The 20861-nt window shown below is 44.5% G+C and overlaps 1 protein-coding gene and 2 long non-coding RNA genes across 3 annotated transcripts; 2 read left to right on the forward strand and 1 right to left on the reverse strand.

Annotated features, from left to right (window-relative positions):
- Position 1: 1 nt before the first annotated feature.
- LOC144942175 (uncharacterized) lies at positions 2-1657 on the forward strand. The gene is made up of 3 exons (XR_013639324.1): positions 2-66; positions 261-293; positions 1631-1657. It is a non-coding gene; the product is annotated as an uncharacterized LOC144942175 (long non-coding RNA).
- A 42-nt stretch (positions 1658-1699) lies between these two features.
- Positions 1700-4765, forward strand: LOC144942176 (uncharacterized). The gene is made up of 3 exons (XR_013639325.1): positions 1700-1728; positions 2857-2940; positions 3686-4765. It is a non-coding gene; the product is annotated as an uncharacterized LOC144942176 (long non-coding RNA).
- A 3231-nt stretch (positions 4766-7996) lies between these two features.
- On the reverse strand, positions 7997-19300 carry LOC144942177 (receptor-interacting serine/threonine-protein kinase 2-like). The gene is made up of 10 exons (XM_078868935.1): positions 19099-19300; positions 17477-17912; positions 16400-16519; positions 15715-15866; positions 15167-15216; positions 14346-14507; positions 13420-13499; positions 11333-11396; positions 10607-10681; positions 7997-8980 (listed from the first exon to the last, which is right to left on the reverse strand). The coding sequence occupies exons 1-10, from the start codon at positions 19293-19295 to the stop codon at positions 8679-8681; spliced, it is 1638 nt and encodes a 545-aa protein (XP_078725061.1). The 5' UTR covers positions 19296-19300; the 3' UTR covers positions 7997-8678.
- Positions 19301-20861: the final 1561 nt, after the last annotated feature.

Below are 20861 nucleotides of genomic sequence, written 5' to 3' on the forward strand. Positions count from 1 at the left end.
ACAGACTCTCCGGGATCAACGCTGGGTAGCGAGCAAAAACCGATGGAGGCTGGGACACAACACAAGGTGTTTTATTACGAATAAAAAAAACGCAACCACGCATTTGCCACGAGAATAACGTTCACGTGCAAATGTGCCTCGCCTTTTTGTGCCTGTCTATGCGGTGTCCGTTAATTTGGGCGTGTTGCCCGCGTCAAGGCTCGCGTGTGTTATTTTACGTTTTGCGATCATTAATTTCTTTGCGATCATCTCTCCCACAGCGTCCATTAAGGGGCTCACGGCAGAAATGGACGGTGAGTGAAGAATCGTTACGCAACGCCGCGCTGACAGCGCTCCCTTGGCTGATTTAATCATTCATTGCACTGCCCTGACTCTAGGCTTTCAAAGGCAAACGTGTTAGCACTTGCGTAGAGGTGCGTTGTGGGTTTTTTTGTCGCATACTTCTCGGTGTCTTGTGACCAACACAACCGTAGAGATTGTCACTCACAGTAAAATTAATCGGTCTCACTTATTTGTGAATGTAACTCGTGATTTCTTTACACAGAGATATATTATGATGCAACATTCATCAAATGTCTGCAATGTTTTATAGCCAATTTTTTAAACTAAAATACCGTTTATATATATACAGGGACTACTCTACTTACGAACGAGTTAGGTTTCAGAGGTCTTTCATAAGTCGATTTTGTTCGTAAGTCCAACTTTACTCCTATCGATTCCAAACGTATTGTACAGCGTGTACACTTAACACGGGAAATGGCCTTAAAAGTTGTATAATCTCCTGTAGATGCGACTGGTTCTTCACGTCCTGCAGATGTAGATGCCACTGGTTCACACAGCTTTATAATGTCCACTTTAGTTTCCATCATAATAGTGCCCCCCTTCTTCCTACCACCCTCAAAACTTTCACCAGTCTTACGCTGCTTCGGAGACGCGATGGGGTTTGATAATGTTCGTGAAAAGCAGAGAGAACGTTGTAGTGAACCGCACAGCGACAATGCAACAACATCAGACGATGGTGGCGGCCCAGGTGGAAATGCTGGGAATGCTGGGTAATGACACCGAACAACCACGGCCATCTACTGCGTGGCGGTTGAACTTTTACGACTCTCGGTCTGAACGGGCAACTGGATGACATACGGACAGGCTTGTTCGTATCTCTGAAAGTTGGTAAGTCGAATGTTCACAAAGTAGAGGAGTCTCTTATGTTGTTTATCTATAGCTTTGTTGTTTCTTACAATGGTCAGAACAAAGGGAATGCATGTGCCACACTGTAATTAACTTGTTTTTATATCATCACAAGTGAAGTGTGGATATGGCAATTTCACTCTTATTCATATTCTTAGGTTTTTTCGGTAAAGTCACGTAGGTAAAAAATGTAAATTAATAAAAGTAAAATAAAAATAAAAATCACGACGTTTCGGAGGCAACACAAGCTTCCGTCTTCAGGTGGAACCGTCACAGCACGACAGCTGTATCAAGTAAATGAGAGATTACAAGAGATACCACTCCGTAAGAATATGAATTTTTGCAGTCACGAAAGCTTCAAATCTAGAATTCACTCGTATTGTTTGGAGACGGAGGGAGGGTTAGAATGTTTAGTCATTGTGCGTCTTCGCTCCGCCCGCAGTGCTAAAGCAGTCGCTGGTCAAGCTCCAACAGTACCACGGCATCCTCAAGAAGTCACTCAAGAGCGAGTCTGAGACCAAGTTTTTGGTGGAGCTCAAGGTAGACTGCCTCCAAGCGCTGCAACGTGCAATCGTTCACATCGGAAGCTGGGGGACATCGATGGATAATTAATTAATTTACAACCGACGATCTTGCCTCGTCAAGATCAGTACATATGGGTCATGTCACATCTCTTATTTCATGCTGTCTATTGTTTTCTCCGATCCCGTCACACATTTTCCAAACAACCTTGTGTTAGCTGGATGGTATCTATGGGACCCTTTTTGCCAGCATCAAGATATTGAATGATAAAAACGGGCTTTACTCCTTCTGCCTTAAGTATGTGTGGTTAATGCAAACTCGATGTCTTGTGACAGGTGTCCATTTGGTGTTTGACCCTCTAAACACCTCCTGTATTTATGCTATAAATAGCCGGATTGTCTTTCATAAATTTTTTGTTGCTACGGACAGAACATTGAAATGTCTTCGGCAGTACTGTACATCCAGAAAGCGAGATCACAAACGCTCGCTCGGCTGTTTTTCTTGCTCGTCATCCAGACTCATTCTCTAGCCACGCGGGGCAGTGTCCGTTTCACCACCTCTGACGCAACGTATGGGCTTTCGCAGCTCCGTGTGGCACGACTAAGTTCAGTTATATATATTTCTACATTTAAACTTTTTCGTGCCATCATTGAAGATTGGGCTGAGACTATACGCACAAAAGCCCTTTAACACTTAGGAGCTAGAAGCTAATATTTCAGTGGTTTTGGCTATACGGTCTAATGTCGGGTTTAGATCCTGCAATGGCATCAACAAAACACGACAAAATATTTTCATTAAAGTTTGGAGGCTGTCCAGGATGATCAAAGATTGTATTCTATTAAGTGGGGCAGTATCTTGCGAGGTGCAAGGCGTCATGGTGCATCACAAAAATTGTGCAAATGCCCCCCACCAGCCCCGCCATCACCATCATCACCACCGCCACCACCATCGCAATAACTACCATCCCCAACACGACCATCGCCAGTAACATCACTGTCCTGAGATTGTGTAACACCATACGGTTATTGTGCAATTGCAATGTGGAAATTTCAGGGATCACGTGGTCATGTGCGCCGGGGATTTTTGTGCTAACGTACAGCAGACAAAGTTAACGACGCAGTGGTGACGTTCATCGCTTTTTTGCAGGTAATGATCAACAAGTTCAAGGGAGAACTCAACGACCTGGGGACGCAGATCAGTGACTTGCGCAAATCGTACACGGCCCTCATGGTGAGACGTCTCTCGTGCTTTTGCACCTGCGGTTATCCCTTGCGGGTTTAATGATACATTTATATGTATGCGATCTAACCCAAACACCTCTATTATGGATAACAATATATATATTGGTTCGACAGTGAACTTCCATATTCTTAGGTTTTTTCGGTAAAGTCACGTAGAACTTCCAGCAAACTGGTACTGGAATGGTTTTAATGAAGGTTCTAGCTGGCTGGCTCAGAGGCCAGGGCAGCGAGTCAACACCACGGACATCGTGGACTTAAATCCAAGCAGCCGCGTGCAATTAGATAAGCTTCCCAAGACTAGCGAGCTGATGGTCTTGACAAAAAGAAAAAACACCCTTATTTAATTTGCTGCTGCATTTTGTTTTGGCTATATTCCATCTCGTCAGAATGTAAACCATCGGTCTGTCACGCACTGAATAATTCTGTGCAGCAACGCGGTTGGGGAGGTGTTGCTTCATTGCGTGGATCGTAGATTACTTGAAGGCATCTAAAAAAATAGATCTGTGATATCTGCTCCCAAATGCCGCTGCCTAACACTCCTTGGTGCGAGCTCCGAATGGCTATTTTCAACTCGTCACATGACACCAATTGCAAAGTCGGGGTAGAATTGAGGAAAAAAGAGAAAAACGAATAAACAAAATGTACGAGAGCTAACCATGTCGTATAAAGAGGCATTCGCTGTCAACATTCTCCGTTAAAACGTTTGAAATGTGGCACTGTGTTTAACCGTGCAGGTTAGGTTTGGAGAAACGACTGAGCGGGACTCTGAGCAGTTCTTTGGTTGGACGACGGAATTCATGGATGCATTTACCGCTGCGCTCAGGAGCGGAAAGTCTGTGGAGAAAGAGCGACTTTTTGCCTTCTGACCCGGCAGACGGGCCATCTGGAGTGCTGAGTCGACTTCCAACAGGCGTTTGCATGAAGCAGCCACCGGCGATATTTTTGAGCATCTTTTGCCAACATGCATTTCATATTTTTTGGATAATAATTTGAGTTGCACACTGAAGTCTATTCAAGTAGCATTTTAAATTAACTTATTAGACAGAACAAATGATAGCTTGTAATGGATGCAAAATAAATTCACCCCAGATGAAAGTGAATTTGATTGAAGTGAGTTGGTCAGTGAAAAACAGGCCATGAAATAATTTCTCTAATAGAGGTTGTTTGGGTTAGATCGCGTAAATATAAATGTGTCGTTAAACCCCGTCACCGCCTGACACAACCAATTAGTAAGATTTGTCACGTTAAGCAAAACATGCCAATCCGTTACTTGTACAGCACACCGGTTGTGTGTTGGAGAGTAAACCCATTTAAAAGATGTAAAATAATCATCTCCCTTGCTCTTTTGCTGCACCCTGTTGCAGCGGTATGAACACGCTTAGCAGTGTCTTTACACGTGCATCATGCTCGAGATCGTGCCAAATTGTATGCATTTATTTTTGCAGAGGGTTCACGCTAAATCCACATCGCTTACATTTCACTGCAGTTATGTCCTTCGCAAATGCGCGGACAGTGCTGGTTCACATGAAAAGTAAAACAATTTGTACGTTGGGTCACAAGATGCGCTTATTGAAGAAACTGTGACCTAAATGACGTGCGGCCACGCAATCTTTGGAGCCCTTTGGAATCGGGCATTTGTAATGTGACCAGTAACATTACGAGTAATTCAGCAGCGATTTCCTGCTCAATTGGGAATTGAACATTGAGGCGGTGCTCATCTCCTTTTAAACAGCCTTGATCCAGTGGTGGGAATTCCACATTCCTATGGCGAGGGTGAGTCATTCCAGAGGACAACCTTCAACAAAGTGGTACCATTTTATGGCACCAAGTGGGATAATGGGCTGAGTGAACCCCCAATCAGGATTTGAAGTCACAACCCCCTGATTGCGAGCAGCTTGCTCTACCACTGAGCCACAGTCGTTAAACTAAAAACTTAAACGAAACTATTTTTATTTTACCAGGTAAGGCCCACTAAGCTATATAGGTATTTTTTAGAAGCGACCTGGCCACAAATGATAGCTCAATGAAGTGGCTTATCACGTGGAAATGTATTGCAGCCAAATACGATGTTGATTCTAAATGTCGTGAAAAACGGAAGACCCAGAGAAACATCCACACGACCAGGGCGAGAGACTCCAAATATACAGCAGCAGGCGTCAGGGTTGGGAACGAACCCACTACCTCCTGTATACCAGGCGAGGTAGTTAACATCTCGCCACCGTAATTATCAATGCGAGTGGTCATGAGAAAGTAACGAGTATTGTCCAAGGAACAACTGAAGCTCTGGACAGAATTGTACACACAATTGCTTACCAAATGAATGAACTGTGCAAAACGAGCAAAGTGATGTTGGTCCAACCATAAATGTTCAGTTAAATGTGCCTCTTTCGTCATGGCTACATTGTATAGTTTTATTCATTATTTACACGAGGTTTTCGTTAAAGTGACATGCAAACCGGTCTTCTTTTGTTGGGTTTCGTTGAGCAAATAGCTAGCACTTATATTTCTTTGTTACGAGATTTAAGAAATCTCCATTCGAGGCCGATTTTTTAAAAAAACAATCGTGCATCAAGTACAACTGTTTGAAGTTTTCTTTTGTGAAACAAACTATTTTATAATTTCAGGAATAGGCTGAGCTTAATCACATTTTTATACCGTGTGGAATTTTTTAAATCTGTACACTCTGTGTACATGCAAAATATCTTAGCATTTTTATAAATGAAATGTTATTTGAAAGTGATTTAATTGTGTTACGAAATTAAATATAACTCGCTTTTTGCCCGTTCACGTGCGGGTGTATATTTCAATAAATCTGAAACTTGCAAGCGAAAAGCAGATCGCGACGTGACATATTCATTGCATCAATTCGTGTGCAATTTGTAAGGCCGCGGTGACACAGACCTATTTCATTTAAAGGTTATAATCCCTTGTTGATCATGACGTCACTTTTACTTCTATGTCTCAATAGCGTGACGGAGATCGCGTGACGTGAGTGTTCTGCCGTTGTAGTGAGGGTTGTAAGTTGATGCCGAGGGGGGAGGAGGGGCCTCGCCCCCCATGTGGAGTGACGTCACCCGCTAATTATTATTAATGGAGGGGGTGTCCATTTGGAAGACGTCACCTCTTAATGATTATTAATGTGGGGGGCTGTTCGATGTGGAATGACGTCACCTGCTCATGATTATTAATGAGGGAGAAGGTTACATGTGGAGTGACGTCACCTGTTCATGAGTATTAATTAGGGGGGCTGGCCGACGTGGAGTGACGTCACGCACAGGACACACAGACATGCTTGGCTCATGATAGTAGTAAATTACAATTACATCCCCGTGTGTCGAAGTCTAGCTGGATGAGGTGCCCTGCCCTTGTCATGTGGAATGTTAAACCATCCTTGACCGCCCTGGTCAAAGGTTAGCCATGGTGGGAAATTCCACTCAGGTCACCGGGCCGTCTGCTGCAACGTAACGTAAACATTGGTCCAGAAGGCCCATAAGTTGATGGACTAAAATGTAAAATGTGAGTTATGGGAAATGTTTCTGTTGTATTTTAGGAAATGCCAATGCTCCCATTCAGCTGATTAAGTTGAAAGAGTTTCTAAATTAAGAGTTTAGAAATTCAGTCGTAGAATTGTAAACAAACTGAATCGTACACAAAATACAAGTCATTAATAAGTACAATGAAATAATATTTGCAACAAATAACTTTCCATAATTAGAGACTGGCAACAAAACATACCGTCGGTTTATTTTGTGTTCTTATAGTACATGCATTGCATACCACATTTAAAAACTTTCAAATGTATTCTCAACAAAACTTACAATCGATCCATTACATTCAAAACCCAGATATGTATCATCACAGATATTTAAGAAAAGTCCTCTATGCTAAGGTTTGTTTCTGACAAAAAGCTAATGCATTCTCATTGAAGAGAACTCGATTCACCATCTCATTTCTACCAAATTCTAAGAAATAGATGTAGACATGCCATCAAATACGCGAAAAAATAATCTTCATCTATAAAATGGTCCCCGAGTTCTGACCATTTACCCTAGTCCTGTTAATTTTCTGCTTTCCACGCATGACACGCATTGCGATCTACGGATGAAGTGCGCCTTGCAAGTGTAAATTATAACTTTTATTAGTATGTGTCCTGAGCAAAGCAGCAAGGCGTTGTATCCAGCTGCCCAAACTAGTCAGGATATGCATGTCCGGGGGCTGCGAATTTCATACTTCTAAAGTGACGAGAAGCACACGCTTATCGCAGAGAAACATGTCACGCACGCAACGGACGAAAGTCCACACGTTGAAGGCGTTTCACAGTGCAGGTTCCATATCGAGGCTTTTGAGGTTTCGTACTGGTATCGTTGCGAGTGGCGTGCAGGGCGTGGTGGGTCACTGGGCAAGTGGCTCTCGTGAAGGGCCCAGTGTGGTCCGTCGGCTCCATGGGACACGTGTCGCATGGCTGTGGTTCCTTGCAGCAGCTGATCAGGAGTTTGCCGTCGTCAACATATTCCGGCGATGACGACTCTTAGGCTGAACTTGAAGGGCGCAGTTTTCTGCACCAAGCGTTGCAATCTTTTTTTTTTTACACCTCTTTGGCATCGTAATTACAATGAATCTTGGCCCTATATATTTTAATATAATACAAGCCAGGATGGCCTACAACGGTTGGAGGTTGAGCTGCTTGGCTGTGCAGCAATGTCCAGTGAGCTCCCAGCAATACAGTGCGGCAAAATGGAATTGAGAAGTCTAAAAATGCTGCAGAAGTACGTGGATTTTAATCTAGATTTGAAGCTTTCGTGACTGCAGGAATCCATACTCTTTGGTTCTTTCGGTAAAGTCACGTAGGTAGAAACATTAAATATATCACGACGTTTCGATTGCAACACAAGCAATCATCATCAGGTGGGAAAACCACAGCAAGAACATTGTTTTTTACTCTTACCACAGCAGCTCTATCTCCCACTTCAGCAGAAAAAAATTCTTGCTGTGGATTTCCGACCTGATGATGATTGCTTGTGTTGCAATCGAAAAGTCGTGATTTATTTTATTTTAAACCTACGTGACTTTACCGAAAGAACCAAAGAGTACGTGGATTTTACGAACAACAAAAGTCTGCCCACTCGGCATGAATCGCCACAGCCATACAATGGGAAAGGCAGCAGAGCAGCAGCAGAACGAGGGTCATCAGACCACAGTCCTCGAATGCTATTTAGAAAACGGTTATCGTAACGCTACGGCTGCGAAGACGTACACGTTACCCAAACAATCCAACTGAAGGCATGCTAGCAGTGAGAATAAATTCTGTGGAGATAAACTGCCCACTTGGAACGCAAAGCTGACGCGGCAGGTTGTTAACTCCCTTGCCGAGTATGCAGGAGGTCGTGGGTTCAATCCCAACCCTGACACCTGCTGTATATTTTGAGTTTGCATGTTCTCCCCGTGGATTTTTCTCCGCGTCCTCCGATTTTTCCCTCCACATTTAGAAACGTGCGTTTGGAGTATTTGCCTGCTATACATTTCCACGTGGTAGGCTACTAAGTTGGGCTATCGTTTGTGGGCAGTTTGCTTTCGAAAAATAACTCTATAGCTCAGTGGGCCTTACCTGGTAAAATAAAAAAAGTTTAGTTTTCCAAGAGTTAGAGAATTGGGTTGTTTTTGTACGGCGAAATCTTTCATCCAGCAGAGATTAAAGATCAGGCCACGATAAACAAGACTTTAAGGGTGTTACGTCTGCCAGAAGATGTCATCAGTCATCACTTTGGAACTCTTGAGCACCTTCATGAGGGTTGCCCGAGTGGCACTACGGCCCTCCTTTTCACGCCAGCTCCTTAGCATCTGGTAGGTCACCTCGTCCATCCCATAGCAGTGGTAGTTGTGCTCCAGGTTTTCCAGCTGTGCCTCCCTGATGCCAAGGGCTCGGCCAACAGGTTTCCATTTTTTGCCGAGCAGCTCGGCGATTTTTGGCAAATCCTGGTTGGTCACGGTGACGTTGAGTGCGTCGTCCATCGCGACCTCCGGAGTTGCGCCTGGACACGAACGCAGGCAGAGTTTGTGAACGATCGTCACTGTCAACGACGCGTGGACATGCAGCGTGGCATTAATTGTGTGAAGACCGAAAGAACAGACCAACGTGCCTGACGCGGTAGGTGTGCAGACGGACAGTCGGCAAGTGTGTTAGGGGCCTCTGATTGGTGCAGGGAGGCCTCAAAGGAGGATTGATTACGGTCAGAGAATTTAACTAATTGGAAGAGCAATTCAATCGTAAAAGGAGGGGGGGGGGGAAACGAGGGTTGACTGTCAGGGGTTAAGGGTTGACAACCATGAGGGAAGGAGGACGAAGTTTGGCCGAGGGACATGGGGGTGAGCGAAACCTTCGAGAAAGGGGGGCTCGATAGATATGAGAGGGGAAGAGAGCACGAGGTGAAGGGACGCTTGGAGAGAAGACGTAGTTCGAGCATCAAGAACCGAAGCCCGGTCCTAGGAATAGTGTCGGTGTCCAAAAGAAAGGCTCTTAGTGAAGCAAGAACACGTGTTGGTGTCATTGCAATTGCGTTGGAAAGGAAAAAATTAACCAGTAAAAACAAAGTTTTTCACTATAAATCCTTTATATGCATGGCGGCTAGAGTCCTCTCGTCCTCTGGCTTGAGATGGCTGCCACCTATGGGTCAGATGATTGCCTGCCACCATTAAGCAATTGGTAATTAAATATTAAAAAAAAAAATTCCTAAACAGTGTTAAATTTTGGAATTTTTTTTCACGAAAATACATTGTCACACACAACGAGCCTGTGTGCAAAATGTCAGCTCGATTGGATCACGGGAAGTGGGTTAAAAAACGACCGAAAGATTTGCACGGTCGTAAGCGCGCAAGCAAGCAAGTGAACTTAATATAAAGGATTTAAAAATGCAGAGTCTGTGGCTCAACAATACTCGTCACCCCCACCAGGAGTATATCCACATGGCCTTGAATGAGTTTGATCTCGGAAGCTATGTTGCGTTGAGCGTGGTGAGGACGTGTATTGTGTGACTTTGGGCTGCCACACGTCCAGAAGATGGCAGTATAAAACAAAGGGTGGAATCCATCTGTGCGAAGCTTCGAGTGTTATCGCCTCGTATGCGTTGCTTTTCTTTTCATCTGCACACTCTAGTTTAATCCCGCGTTCCAAACATCTCACGAATGGAACTTAACACATATAACGATGCTGGATTCTGTTTAAAAATAGTTGTTAGACTCGTATTTTTTTTTTAAATACACATCATACGGTGCAAACGTGTACGTTGACTAAATTCTGCAAAAAAAACCCAACTGATTCTCTGACAATGCCTTTATTCCAAACTCCAAGATATATTTGTCAGTTGAATGTTTTATAGAGATACGTAGGGTTTTTTTTGTGTATATCCAAAATAGAAAGTAATAAATAAAAAAGTGAACGAGCTTCCGTCAAAAAATTTGGAAGGCAGGCGGCCAAGTGGTCGGGCACATTCACAAAGTGAGCCATTCTCAACGGATTTCTCGACGGTTCGCCCCGGCGACTTCCTGAGCAATTCGCCTCCAACGCTGGCAAATGCACGTGACCGAAAACGGTGACATCATCCCGCGAGAGGAAGTCACCGCGTGGCAGTGGCGTGCAGTTCAAGGTTTGCAGAATATACCGTCTAGAGGGGCGCTGCGCGTCAGCTTCCTGGAGGACTCCGAGCACGGTGGCTTAGAAGTCTCCTGCACGGGACCTTCGATGTAACACACGTGCACGGAAACACACACACACACACTTACATACAAGTGTGCCCACAGCATGCGCGCTAGGCTGCTGTGCCCAGTGTAACATCCCGTCGTGGTGGTGAGATGTTATCTGCCTCGTCTGGTATTCGGGAGGTCGTGGGTTCGATCTCGACCCTGACGCCTGCTGTATATTTGGAGTTTGCATACTCTTCCCGTGGTCGTGTGGATTTTTCTCCGGGTCCTCCGGTTTTTCCCTCCACATTCATAAACGCGCATTTCGAGTATTTGGCTGCAATAAATGTCCACATGATAAGCCACTATCATTTGTGGCCCAGGTCGCTTCTGAAAAAAAGCTATATAGCTCAGTGGGCCTTACCTGGTAAAATAAAATAAAAAAAAGTTTTTTTAGTTTTGGTGCAGTAGAAGATAAGTTATCGCTCTCCCACACAGCGCTCACAGCTATATTTCTATTCAACTCTGTACTTGCAGCATCACTCGGCATGCCCGCTGCCTTCCCTCCCCACGTCAGAGAGTCGATGAGATCACGTGTGAAATGGTGGAATTTCCCACTGTGTGTGTGTACGCGACGGTGTGTTTCACTTGTACTAGACGCACACAAGTGTCACTTCGTGGGTACGCACAACTCTGCCGCGACTTACGGAAAATCTTTGTGGTCATGTTTAACTCTCCCCACTCAAGTTGCTCTTGATCAGGTTGTGACAGCTGAAATGAAAGTACAGATTACGCTTCAGAAATGATAGTTTCAGCGCTGCACAGTGCTGTGTACATGAGGAACTCGTCCTAAACTCGTACACCGAAAGCGTTTTACCCCGTGACACACCACGTGGAAGGGAAGCAGAATCAGAGAATCACAATATTTATACTGGCGGAATCTGATGAGCTATAAAGCTCTTTCACACAGATTTCCAGTCGGGGCAGGACAGAACGTTACCACAACAAGCAGTACAAAAACACCATAGGAGTGCAAAGTATAGGAAATAGAAACAAATCTCACGCAGAAAAATTCTCACTGAGATATTAGCTTCGTTTTCAGAAACGACCTGACCACAAATGACAGATCAACAAAGTGGCTGAACGCGTAGAAATGTATAGCAAGAGGGCAGACGGGGGAAAGTTGACGGCCAAGAGGGCGCCTATACTTAATTTGGAGCTTTCGTGACTGCAGGAATTACTCTTTGTTTCTTTCGGTAAAGTCACGTATAAAGAGAAAAGAATAAATTAAATACTAGCATACGACGTTTCGATTGCAACACAAGCAATCATCATCAGGTATAAATGAAATAGAAACACAAATCTAGTATACTTAGAAATACTTAAAAATGTAATGTAATACAACAGAGAGTCGGATAACATAACAGTCAACAACCTACCTGGTTGATTACGTTCTTCCTGAGAATGTTAAATTTGAGAGAGAGATCAAACACAGAGATACATGTGTCTCTGTGTTACATCTGTCTCTACTTATATGTCTGTCTAAATATCTCTGGTTCTGTGTTTTTTTCTCTCTCTCAAATTTAGCAGAGAGGGCGCCGTTTAAGATGAGCAGCAGGAAGAAAGTAGCACCGGCCAGGAAGAGGCGGAGTGCGAATGACGGGGCCAGGGTGTCGGGAATGAGAGGGCGATGTAGGGCAGAGGTCACAAACGGGTTTTGATTCCTTACCCGTACCCATACCCGGCCGCACCAGGGTCACAAACGGGTACCCGTACCCGTACCCGGCCGTACCCGTACCCTACCCGTACCCGGCCGGGTACCTGATTGCGACCTTTGGGATGAAGCCATGTTGCAGGCGCGGGTGGGTTGATTCTAGGAACTTGAATTGTGAGAAGAGACAAGACGTTGGGAAATGAGTGACAAACGGTTACTCACCAGTGACTCACGGCCTACCCGTACCCGTACCCGGCCGCACCAGGGTCGCAAACGGCTACCCGTACCCGTACCCGGCCGGGTACGGGTACCGGGTACCCGATTGCGACCTCTGATGTAGGGGAGCGAAGAGAGGGAGGGGGAAGGAAGGAACAAGGATCTTTGTTTTCCTTCCCCCACACCTCCGATTAGCACGGTAGGGCTATGTACGGTGCAAAAGAAGTTCAACGTACGTACATAGGTCCGGGAACAGAATCAGAATCGTTATTTATTCTGGAGGAATGCTTCACTCGGGGGCATGGGGTCAGAAAGTAAAAATGACAAACGATGCAGGGGGTGGGGGAGCGCGGAGGGATTCAGTGGGAGTGGCCACACAGATGTCACGTGATTTACTGGAGGCTTTGATCTCATTTAGATAATGTTTCTATATTTGTATTCAACTTGCAGTATATAGTGCATATATGGCAAGCCATGCTGAATACAGATGACAAGGCATGCAAGTATATTTAATACGTATGGATGCAGATATATGTTTGTATTTAATTCTAGATTTGAAGCTTTCGTGACTGCAAGGATTCATATTCTTAGGGTTTTTTTCGGTAAAGTCACGTAGGTAAAAAATTAAAATTAAAATTAATAAAAGTAAAATAAAATAAATAAAATAAAAATATTTTATTTTACTTTTATTAATTTTAATTTTTTACCTACGTGACTTTACCGAAAAAAACTAAGAATATGTTTGTATTTATTTACACATTTGCCATGTGGTACATTGGCAACCATTTTAAATGAGCATATTAACCCGCAAATGGTGTACCGTGACTGTACAAGTGCGATGAAAATGTAGAAAAAAGCCCATACCATGGCTTGCAGCTCCTGCCTTGCTGTGAGAACATTATCTTTGAAGGAGTTAAATACTGGCTCCGTAACCTTGATACATTCTGTAAGCACACGTGATACGACAATTAAGGCCACTAGAACAATACATTTCAGCGCTTTGTAACTTCACTGCTAGAAGAAGGTTTCTCCATGCAGTGTCGGTCATCATGGCGGGCAGTACACCAGCAACACGGATCATCTCACGTGGGAAGCAGGTTTCAATTGTACATTCCAGGTGCATCATCATTATCATTATCATCATCATCATCACGCAAGGTATTCACAGTAACATTAGAAGTTACTTTCCAAAAATTTGATTGCTGAGACAAAGGTTAACCGTCGCATATTTACTGACGACACGGTCGTTATAACAACGCACCGGGAATTGATTGGCAAGTAACGGGAGAGACGGCTACAAACTGGGACTCCAGTGTGAACAAAACCAAATTCGTGGACAGCGAGCTGGTTAAACAACTAAATAAATCAGTTGGAGGGATACAACTGGAACACAGAGTATATATACCGAATAATATATTAATATGAATTAATGTTATCAAATATTACTAATTACTAATCGTAATATGATACACGTTACTAAAATCGTAATTAGAACTTACGTTATATTAATAACTTACCTTAAATGATTAACAAGAGTTCCTATGAATATTATTCACAAACGTCTTATATTGTTAGGCGTTGGTGAAGGCAGACTGGGAGCGAAATCATGAAACAAAAACTAGACTCAACAATGTTTTATTTTACCAGGTAAGGCCCCCCTATAGAGAGGACAGGCGCAGTTTGCATTGCTGTTGGAAAACCGCTTTGAATGAAACCAAAACTTCTTGCCAACGCGCCTGCGAAAGAAGATGGAGTCGAGTGCGACAAGCAAAAAAAATCGCTGCTTTCACCGTAAAACGAGGGACGAGCTTTGTGGTTACAATCCCAGCATTTCGTCATGAGGCGGATGAGGCTGTCTGCCTCCCGCGGCCGATCCTCTGGGATGTCGTCGGTGCTGGGCCGTTGGTTTTCCTTCACCACGCACTCGACCACGTGGAGCGAGTTGACAGCGTCTGCGGGTTTGAAGGGGCGGGCGGGCGAACACACTTAAGAGCAGGCGGGAGGCATTTCATGGCCAAGACCTTGTGCAAGCGATAGTTCGTTTCATTTGAGTCAATAATAAACATACTCTTTGGTTCTTTCGGTAAAGTCCTTATCAGGTTGTCCCACCTGATGAGGATTGCTTGTGTTGCGATCAAAACGTCGTGATTTGTTTTATTTAATTTAATTTCTACCTACGTGACATTACCGAAAGCACCAAAGAGTATGGATTCCTGCAGTCACGAAAGCTTCAAATCAATATTTAACGTAATAAGACTCAGAACAAAGCGTTATTGTAAAATGCATACATTGTTATGGGCAGCTGTAAAAATGTGAACCGAAATTTGTACTTAATATGTACATCGTATTGTTCGTATTTAATCTGAATCTACGTTTTAAATGATAGGTGAATGGATACACAGATATATATAGTTGCATAAGAGTGTATACATATATTCAAACTGTGATTTACTGCTATTAAAAAAACAACCCAAATCAAAACCAATTTTATTTCATCTATACACTGGACAGTACTGTACTCCAACTCGTACAACTGAGCATGTTTCAAAAGGAACAACCAACGTAGATTTAAAGCCACGTTTTCGCGATTAAAATCTACGGCCTTCCTTACTTGCGTAGGGGGTGGTGAGTGTTAAGATCTCCCACACGACGATGGCGAAGCTGGGAAGAAAGCAAACATTCGTGTTGCTTATTTCGTAAGCACCAAACTGAAAAACAAACAACTCAAAAAAAGACACGTGGCAAGTGCACGTGGATACAGAATGGCAAATACAAAACGCAGTCAATTGGCATGAGCTGTAATGACCGCTAAGCTGACATGTTTATGCTGGTTTCGTCAATGGAGCTTGAACCGTCATCACGCATTAGCGGCTTTTGGCTCCTGCCAGCGAACCATGACGGTGGTGACCATGTCGCGTGCTTTCAGGTTCCCTTCTGCGGCCGTCTGGAACGCTCTCCCTTCTGATATGCCACTGGAGCTATGCACTTTTACATCACCCGAATTGAAAACGCATTTCTTTAGAAGCGCTTTTTGTGTTTAGTTTTTACGCCCTTTCTCCGCACCTCCGATTAGCACGGCTGGCTACGTACAGGTGCGAAAGAAGTTCAACGTAGGCACATCACACTGGCCTGCACATCAGCATGCACGTGACGAGGCACCTGTAAACGTCGAATGTGTAGTGAGGTTTCCGGTGGGTGTCCCGTAGGTACTCCGGAGGCACGTAGGGAAGGGTCCCGAACAATTTGGTTGACTCTCCATCGCTCCACTTACTCTTCGTTTCACGCCACAGCTCCAGCTCAAGGTCTCTTCCCTGCGTCGGCCAGACAAGCCCACGGCGGTACCGAAGTAAACCCGTGAAGCACGCCGCCTTAACGTCGATAATTGTTTTTTTACCCTTCTATCTGGCAACAAAACTGACACCTTTTTTACAAGGAGTCATGTTTGCATTGACCACAATACCTGCAGTCATAATGCAAACAAAAAACATAACTCTGATAATGTGCACTGTCGTTGAAGTTGATTTGTCCACACCCGAGACAGCTTTCCTTAGAGCCTAGTCTCACATGGGTTGGACCAGATCAATATAATACGTCCCAAGTCTCCCTGGCTAAAGAGGTGTTTCCCAATGTGCTATTAACATGTGATTCTAAACAAAGGATAGTAATGAAAGACAATGTTGGTTGTGTTAATGATATGTGTAAAAAAAGGCATTTTATCATTTAATAGAATGTAAATTTAGACAAGGAAACATGGGATCTGGGTTGAACAACACTCAAGCTATGCAAAATAACACACATGCCATGGAATTCCTTGTTCATTCAACACAAAACCATGCATCCTTACCGTTTTCACTTGCCCGTGAGGTTTTGCGTGTGACTCATTCAGGCACAAGGACTCGATGTATGTCGGCGATTCGACGTTCCCCGTGACCTCTCGCCACTTTGACAACCCAAAGTCACAGATCTGGGTTCACAACAGCAGCAGTTGCAGGCGAAAGAGGAAACGGATGGACACGTGGGCAATGAGAATTAGGGAAGTCGCATAGTTTGTGCTTATAATTATTATTATCAGCACAAACTATGCGACTAATTATAAAAACGAATTCTAATTAATTAAAGATAATTATGATTAATTATAATTAGTTTTTATGCAGGCATGTACACAAAAATCGCTTTCAAAATGCTTTCAAACTGAAATTAAATGCGTTCATATTTACATTTTACACGTATGCTGTTGTATGAAATGGCACATATTTCAGATAGAAAACCGACACTTGTTCCCGCCACTGCACGCGACCATGACCGGCTTCACGTATCACCACCGGGTTGCACAATTTTCTCAGGGCTTATCAGCACGGCAAATGCAATAGTTTTCATCACTACGCAAGAAATGTGGAAAACGTGGCACAGAGGTGATCACGCGGCACTGAGAACCCTGGTAAAGTGGGGTTTTTATTCCCGTCCATGATAACCTCGGTAGTGAACCAGATACGAACAGGCCCTAGCAGCCCCACTTTCACCAACCCGTATTGACCAGCGTGGTCAAGTATGGCCAAGCAACATCTATAACCAACGCAGCATGGGGAGGCTTTCACCCAGCAGTGGATTAACAAAGTGCTATAAATTAAATTTCTATTTAAAGCTTTCGTGACTGCAGGGATTCATCTTCTTGGTTCTTTCGGTAAAGTCACGTAGAAGGGAAATAATAAAATAAAATAAAACATTAAAAAACACATAATAAAATAAAATAATTTTATTATGTTTTATTTTTATTCTTTTATTATTTCCCTTCTACGTGACTTTACCGAAAGAACCAAGAAGATGCTATAAATTACTTAACTTATTAAGCTCCGTTCCCCAGAACCGCGAAACGCTTTTATCATTTGGGTCACAGGCAGCGGCCGCCCTCGTCACCACGCACCTTCACGTGGTAGTCATCGTCCAGCAGCACGTTCTGTGGTTTGAGGTCGAGGTGCAGCAGTGGATGCGGCTTGAGCCCGTGCAGGTAGTTCATGCCGTGCGCGATCTGGTCGACGAAGCGGCATCGCAGAGGCCAGGGCAGCGACGACGATTCTCCCGGCGTGTCGCTCGCTTGGCCGCACCTCTGCAGCAGCCCGTGCAGCGAGCCGCGAGGCATGTACGGCATCACCAGCGCGTGGCGGAAGCTAAACTCGGGCTTGATCGCACACGAAGAGATGCCGCCACTTTGGAGGATTTGGCTGCACAAACCCAGGTCTACCGGGGCCAGGTTCAATTGCGCGCTGCTGATGCCCGGGACGTAGCCCCGCAGAGGCAGGATAAAGTCGAACTGCGCCATTTTCATCTTCTGGGCCTCCTTCAGGAGGTCAGCTTCATGGCTTGGTGCATGGGTTGATTGGAGAGAAGAAAAACATGTATTCATAGTTTTTATTATATTCCACCCGATTTTATTTTAATTGTTGTCGGCATCAAATCATTGCAGGAAACTTCGTTTGGAACACACAGTGAGCAGTGCACCGCTGGAACGCCATGTGCGCATACTGCTTTAACAACAATAGAGGCACGTCTTTTATAAGCACACCAAGGAGTGTCTTCACAAGTCAATCAAACCTAAAATGTTTAATTCACAGCTATGTAATGACCGAAATTAACAAGCACTCACCCCGAGCCAACGTGCAGCCAAACGGTTATTCAAACGTCGGCGAAGGACTCCGATTGGTGGAAAGAGGCCTCCGCGTGGTGAGGCAGGGCTTTTGAAGCGATTGGAGGAAAAGGTTTGAACGAGAATAGGCGGGAAACAGAGCGGAAAACCCAGAGGCTATGGCTGGGAGCCGTTACAGGGACAGGGATTGAGGGATTGGCTAGGTGGGGGGGGAATCAATGAGGGAAGATTCGAGAAGGGGGGGCTCGAGCTATGTTAAAGGGGAGGGGAGACCAAGCACAAAGCCCGGACCTCGAGTTGTTACCGTGTCATGATAATAGAGGCTCCTAGTCGTTCGCCGTTCGAGTAATTTCAGTCACATTAACTGCAAAACCAAAGCCAGTTGCTTTTTTTTGTGTGCAGATATTTGTGACTGGGCTGAGAACATTCATTCAAAATGGTTTAGTTACAGGTGGCTGCCGGGACTCTAACCTATGATCTAGACAGTGCCCTCTGAGTGCCCTGACACGGCAGGAGGCTTCATACTCTTTGGTTTGTAAATGTACAGACGCAAATACCTTCATCATGGCCATATATCGGGAGCTCCATTTTCATCAAGTTCCACGATAAAATAACAAACAGATTACACGACAAGCAGACCACACTCTTCATAATCAACGTTTTTGGGTTTAGATTGCGTTATTTATAAATGTGTCGTAACCCTCCACCACCCGACACGGCCAATCAGTAAAAAAGTGTCACGTTGACAAAAGACAAATAGTTCACTGCTTTAGCCCACCGGTGTGTTGAAGCGTGAAACCACAACATTTACAATTTGAGTACAACACACTCTGATGCGACTATGAAGATGCATCACCTGTGCCCGCTAATAGCCACAGGCCCCCGGGGGATAGGAGACTCACCTTTGTGAGAGGTGTCCACTCGATTTCGCACATTTCAGGGCCACCTGGACACACCAGCGCTTGTGCGTGGCCTTGAACACGATTCCGAACCCGCCGCTGCCGATGAAGCTGATGTCTGTGAGATCCTCAGGGCTCACTGCCAGGCTTGGTGTCAACGTGGGTTCAGATAGAGGCAAGGCATCCTTCCTCACAGCCATAGCTGCCCAGCTCGCAAAGGCTGTGTGTGCTTGCTCTGTGAACACGCAACATCAATTTGGCGTCGAATAAGACTGTGGTGAAGAAGGTTAAAACAAATGCATTTCACGCCTTTTTTTCAGTTGCTCAAAAAACATGTGCATTATGCAACTGCAGCTGCCAAAACGGAAGTGTGGAAGTGTGGGATCAGTGGGTAGATCGTGTCGATTGATCAAGTGCTTCCTCGTTTGTAATGATCATGTGCACACAAAAAAGCCTTACTTTTTCACGTTGCAAAAAAAGCACTTGGGTTTTTCCATTTATGTTGCCTTAGTTATGAATGAATAAGTGAACCATTTGATCACCCCCAGTGTATTCCAATTGTGTTGTCGGCATCGTGTCATCTCCATATATATAAAAGGCAAAGTTGTGAGTATGTGTGTCTGTTCAAAATGTTTAGCGTACTTCCCGACATGCAACAAACTTGAAATTTGCCATGTGGGTACTTTCCAGACTGTACACCATGCAAAAATAATAAAAATAAACTTTTGTATTTTTTTTTTTGGGGGGGGGGGGGCTCAATAATGCATATATTTTTTGCACGGCAAGTGAGCTGTGACGTCACATCTGTCACGTGGTGACCCGCGCTTGTGGAAGCGTAACGCATTGTAGTTCAAGTTCAAGTAAATGTATTAGGTATAGCCCTGTGAGCCATTCGGCTCTTGAATCGGGTGCAAACGCAACAAACAAAAAACATGAACAAAAAACATCTTAAAGTGAATATGTAACTGAGTGCAAACAGAAAATCCAAGAAAAGACAGCAAAATATTGCAGAAAAAAACACCGTACACCAACGCTGTGTGCACAAATCCCAGTGGGATGCAAGTCAAACAACCAACAACAACCACAAGACAACTTAGATTAAGGCCATCAGTCTAACTCTGTACTACAACAAACAAACATGGCTAAACCGATACACTTGTCGAAATCACCAAAATAAAGCCATGAAACCAACGAAACAGTGATGATAGGAACTGTGACGGAATTTTCACAATAAATGGCATAAACAACATGTACTACCAAAACCCTGCAGCCATAGCTGGCTGCATGAGTCACTCCACAACAGCAGGAGCATCAATCGGAGTATTATAATTTAGTAGTGTCGTGGTTAGCGCGCTGCGCTACGAACCCGGCGACCCGAGTTCGATTCCCCGCTCACGGCCACCACCGGTGACCATTATTTTAACCGCTCCTGGGCCTCCCCTAGGTCGACTCAGCCTCAAACAATTAACTGGTGTGGTGTGTGAACATCGCCACTGGGGAGACAAAGGCGGTGGATCCAAGTCTCGGGCGAAGCCGGGTAGTACAGCCAGTGGGGTATATAATTAATGAGAAACCCTCGCAGATCAGTAACATCACCCTGTACGAGAGGAAAAGATCCTTCAAGTTGCCATGTTACCCTCTATACACTCGGGGTCGCACTTTCCCCCGCACTCTGCGACGAGGTTGTCTCGCGAGAGTCCAACCAATATTTTCGGTTTATTCTCAAAGATGGAATTTCGCCAATTTAGGTAACAAAAAAAAAACTC

This window comes from Lampetra fluviatilis, chromosome 26 (genome assembly GCF_964198595.1).
Source record: "Lampetra fluviatilis chromosome 26, kcLamFluv1.1, whole genome shotgun sequence".
Taxonomy (NCBI): domain Eukaryota; kingdom Metazoa; phylum Chordata; class Hyperoartia; order Petromyzontiformes; family Petromyzontidae; genus Lampetra; species Lampetra fluviatilis.

What these genes read in the sequence shown, in the direction of transcription:
- LOC144942177 (XM_078868935.1), bottom strand. Translation starts at nt 19,295, where the DNA reads ATGGCTGTGAGGAAGGATGCCTTGCCTCTATCTGAACCCACGTTGACA. An exon ending in CATGACCACAAAGATTTTCC is followed by an intron (nt 10,682 to 11,332) that starts GTAAGTCGCGGC and finishes GTTACATCGAAG; the next exon opens with GTCCCGTGCAGGAGACTTCT. An exon ending in GCGCAGCGCCCCTCTAGACG is followed by an intron (nt 8,981 to 10,606) that starts GTATATTCTGCA and finishes GTTCGTGTCCAG; the next exon opens with GCGCAACTCCGGAGGTCGCG.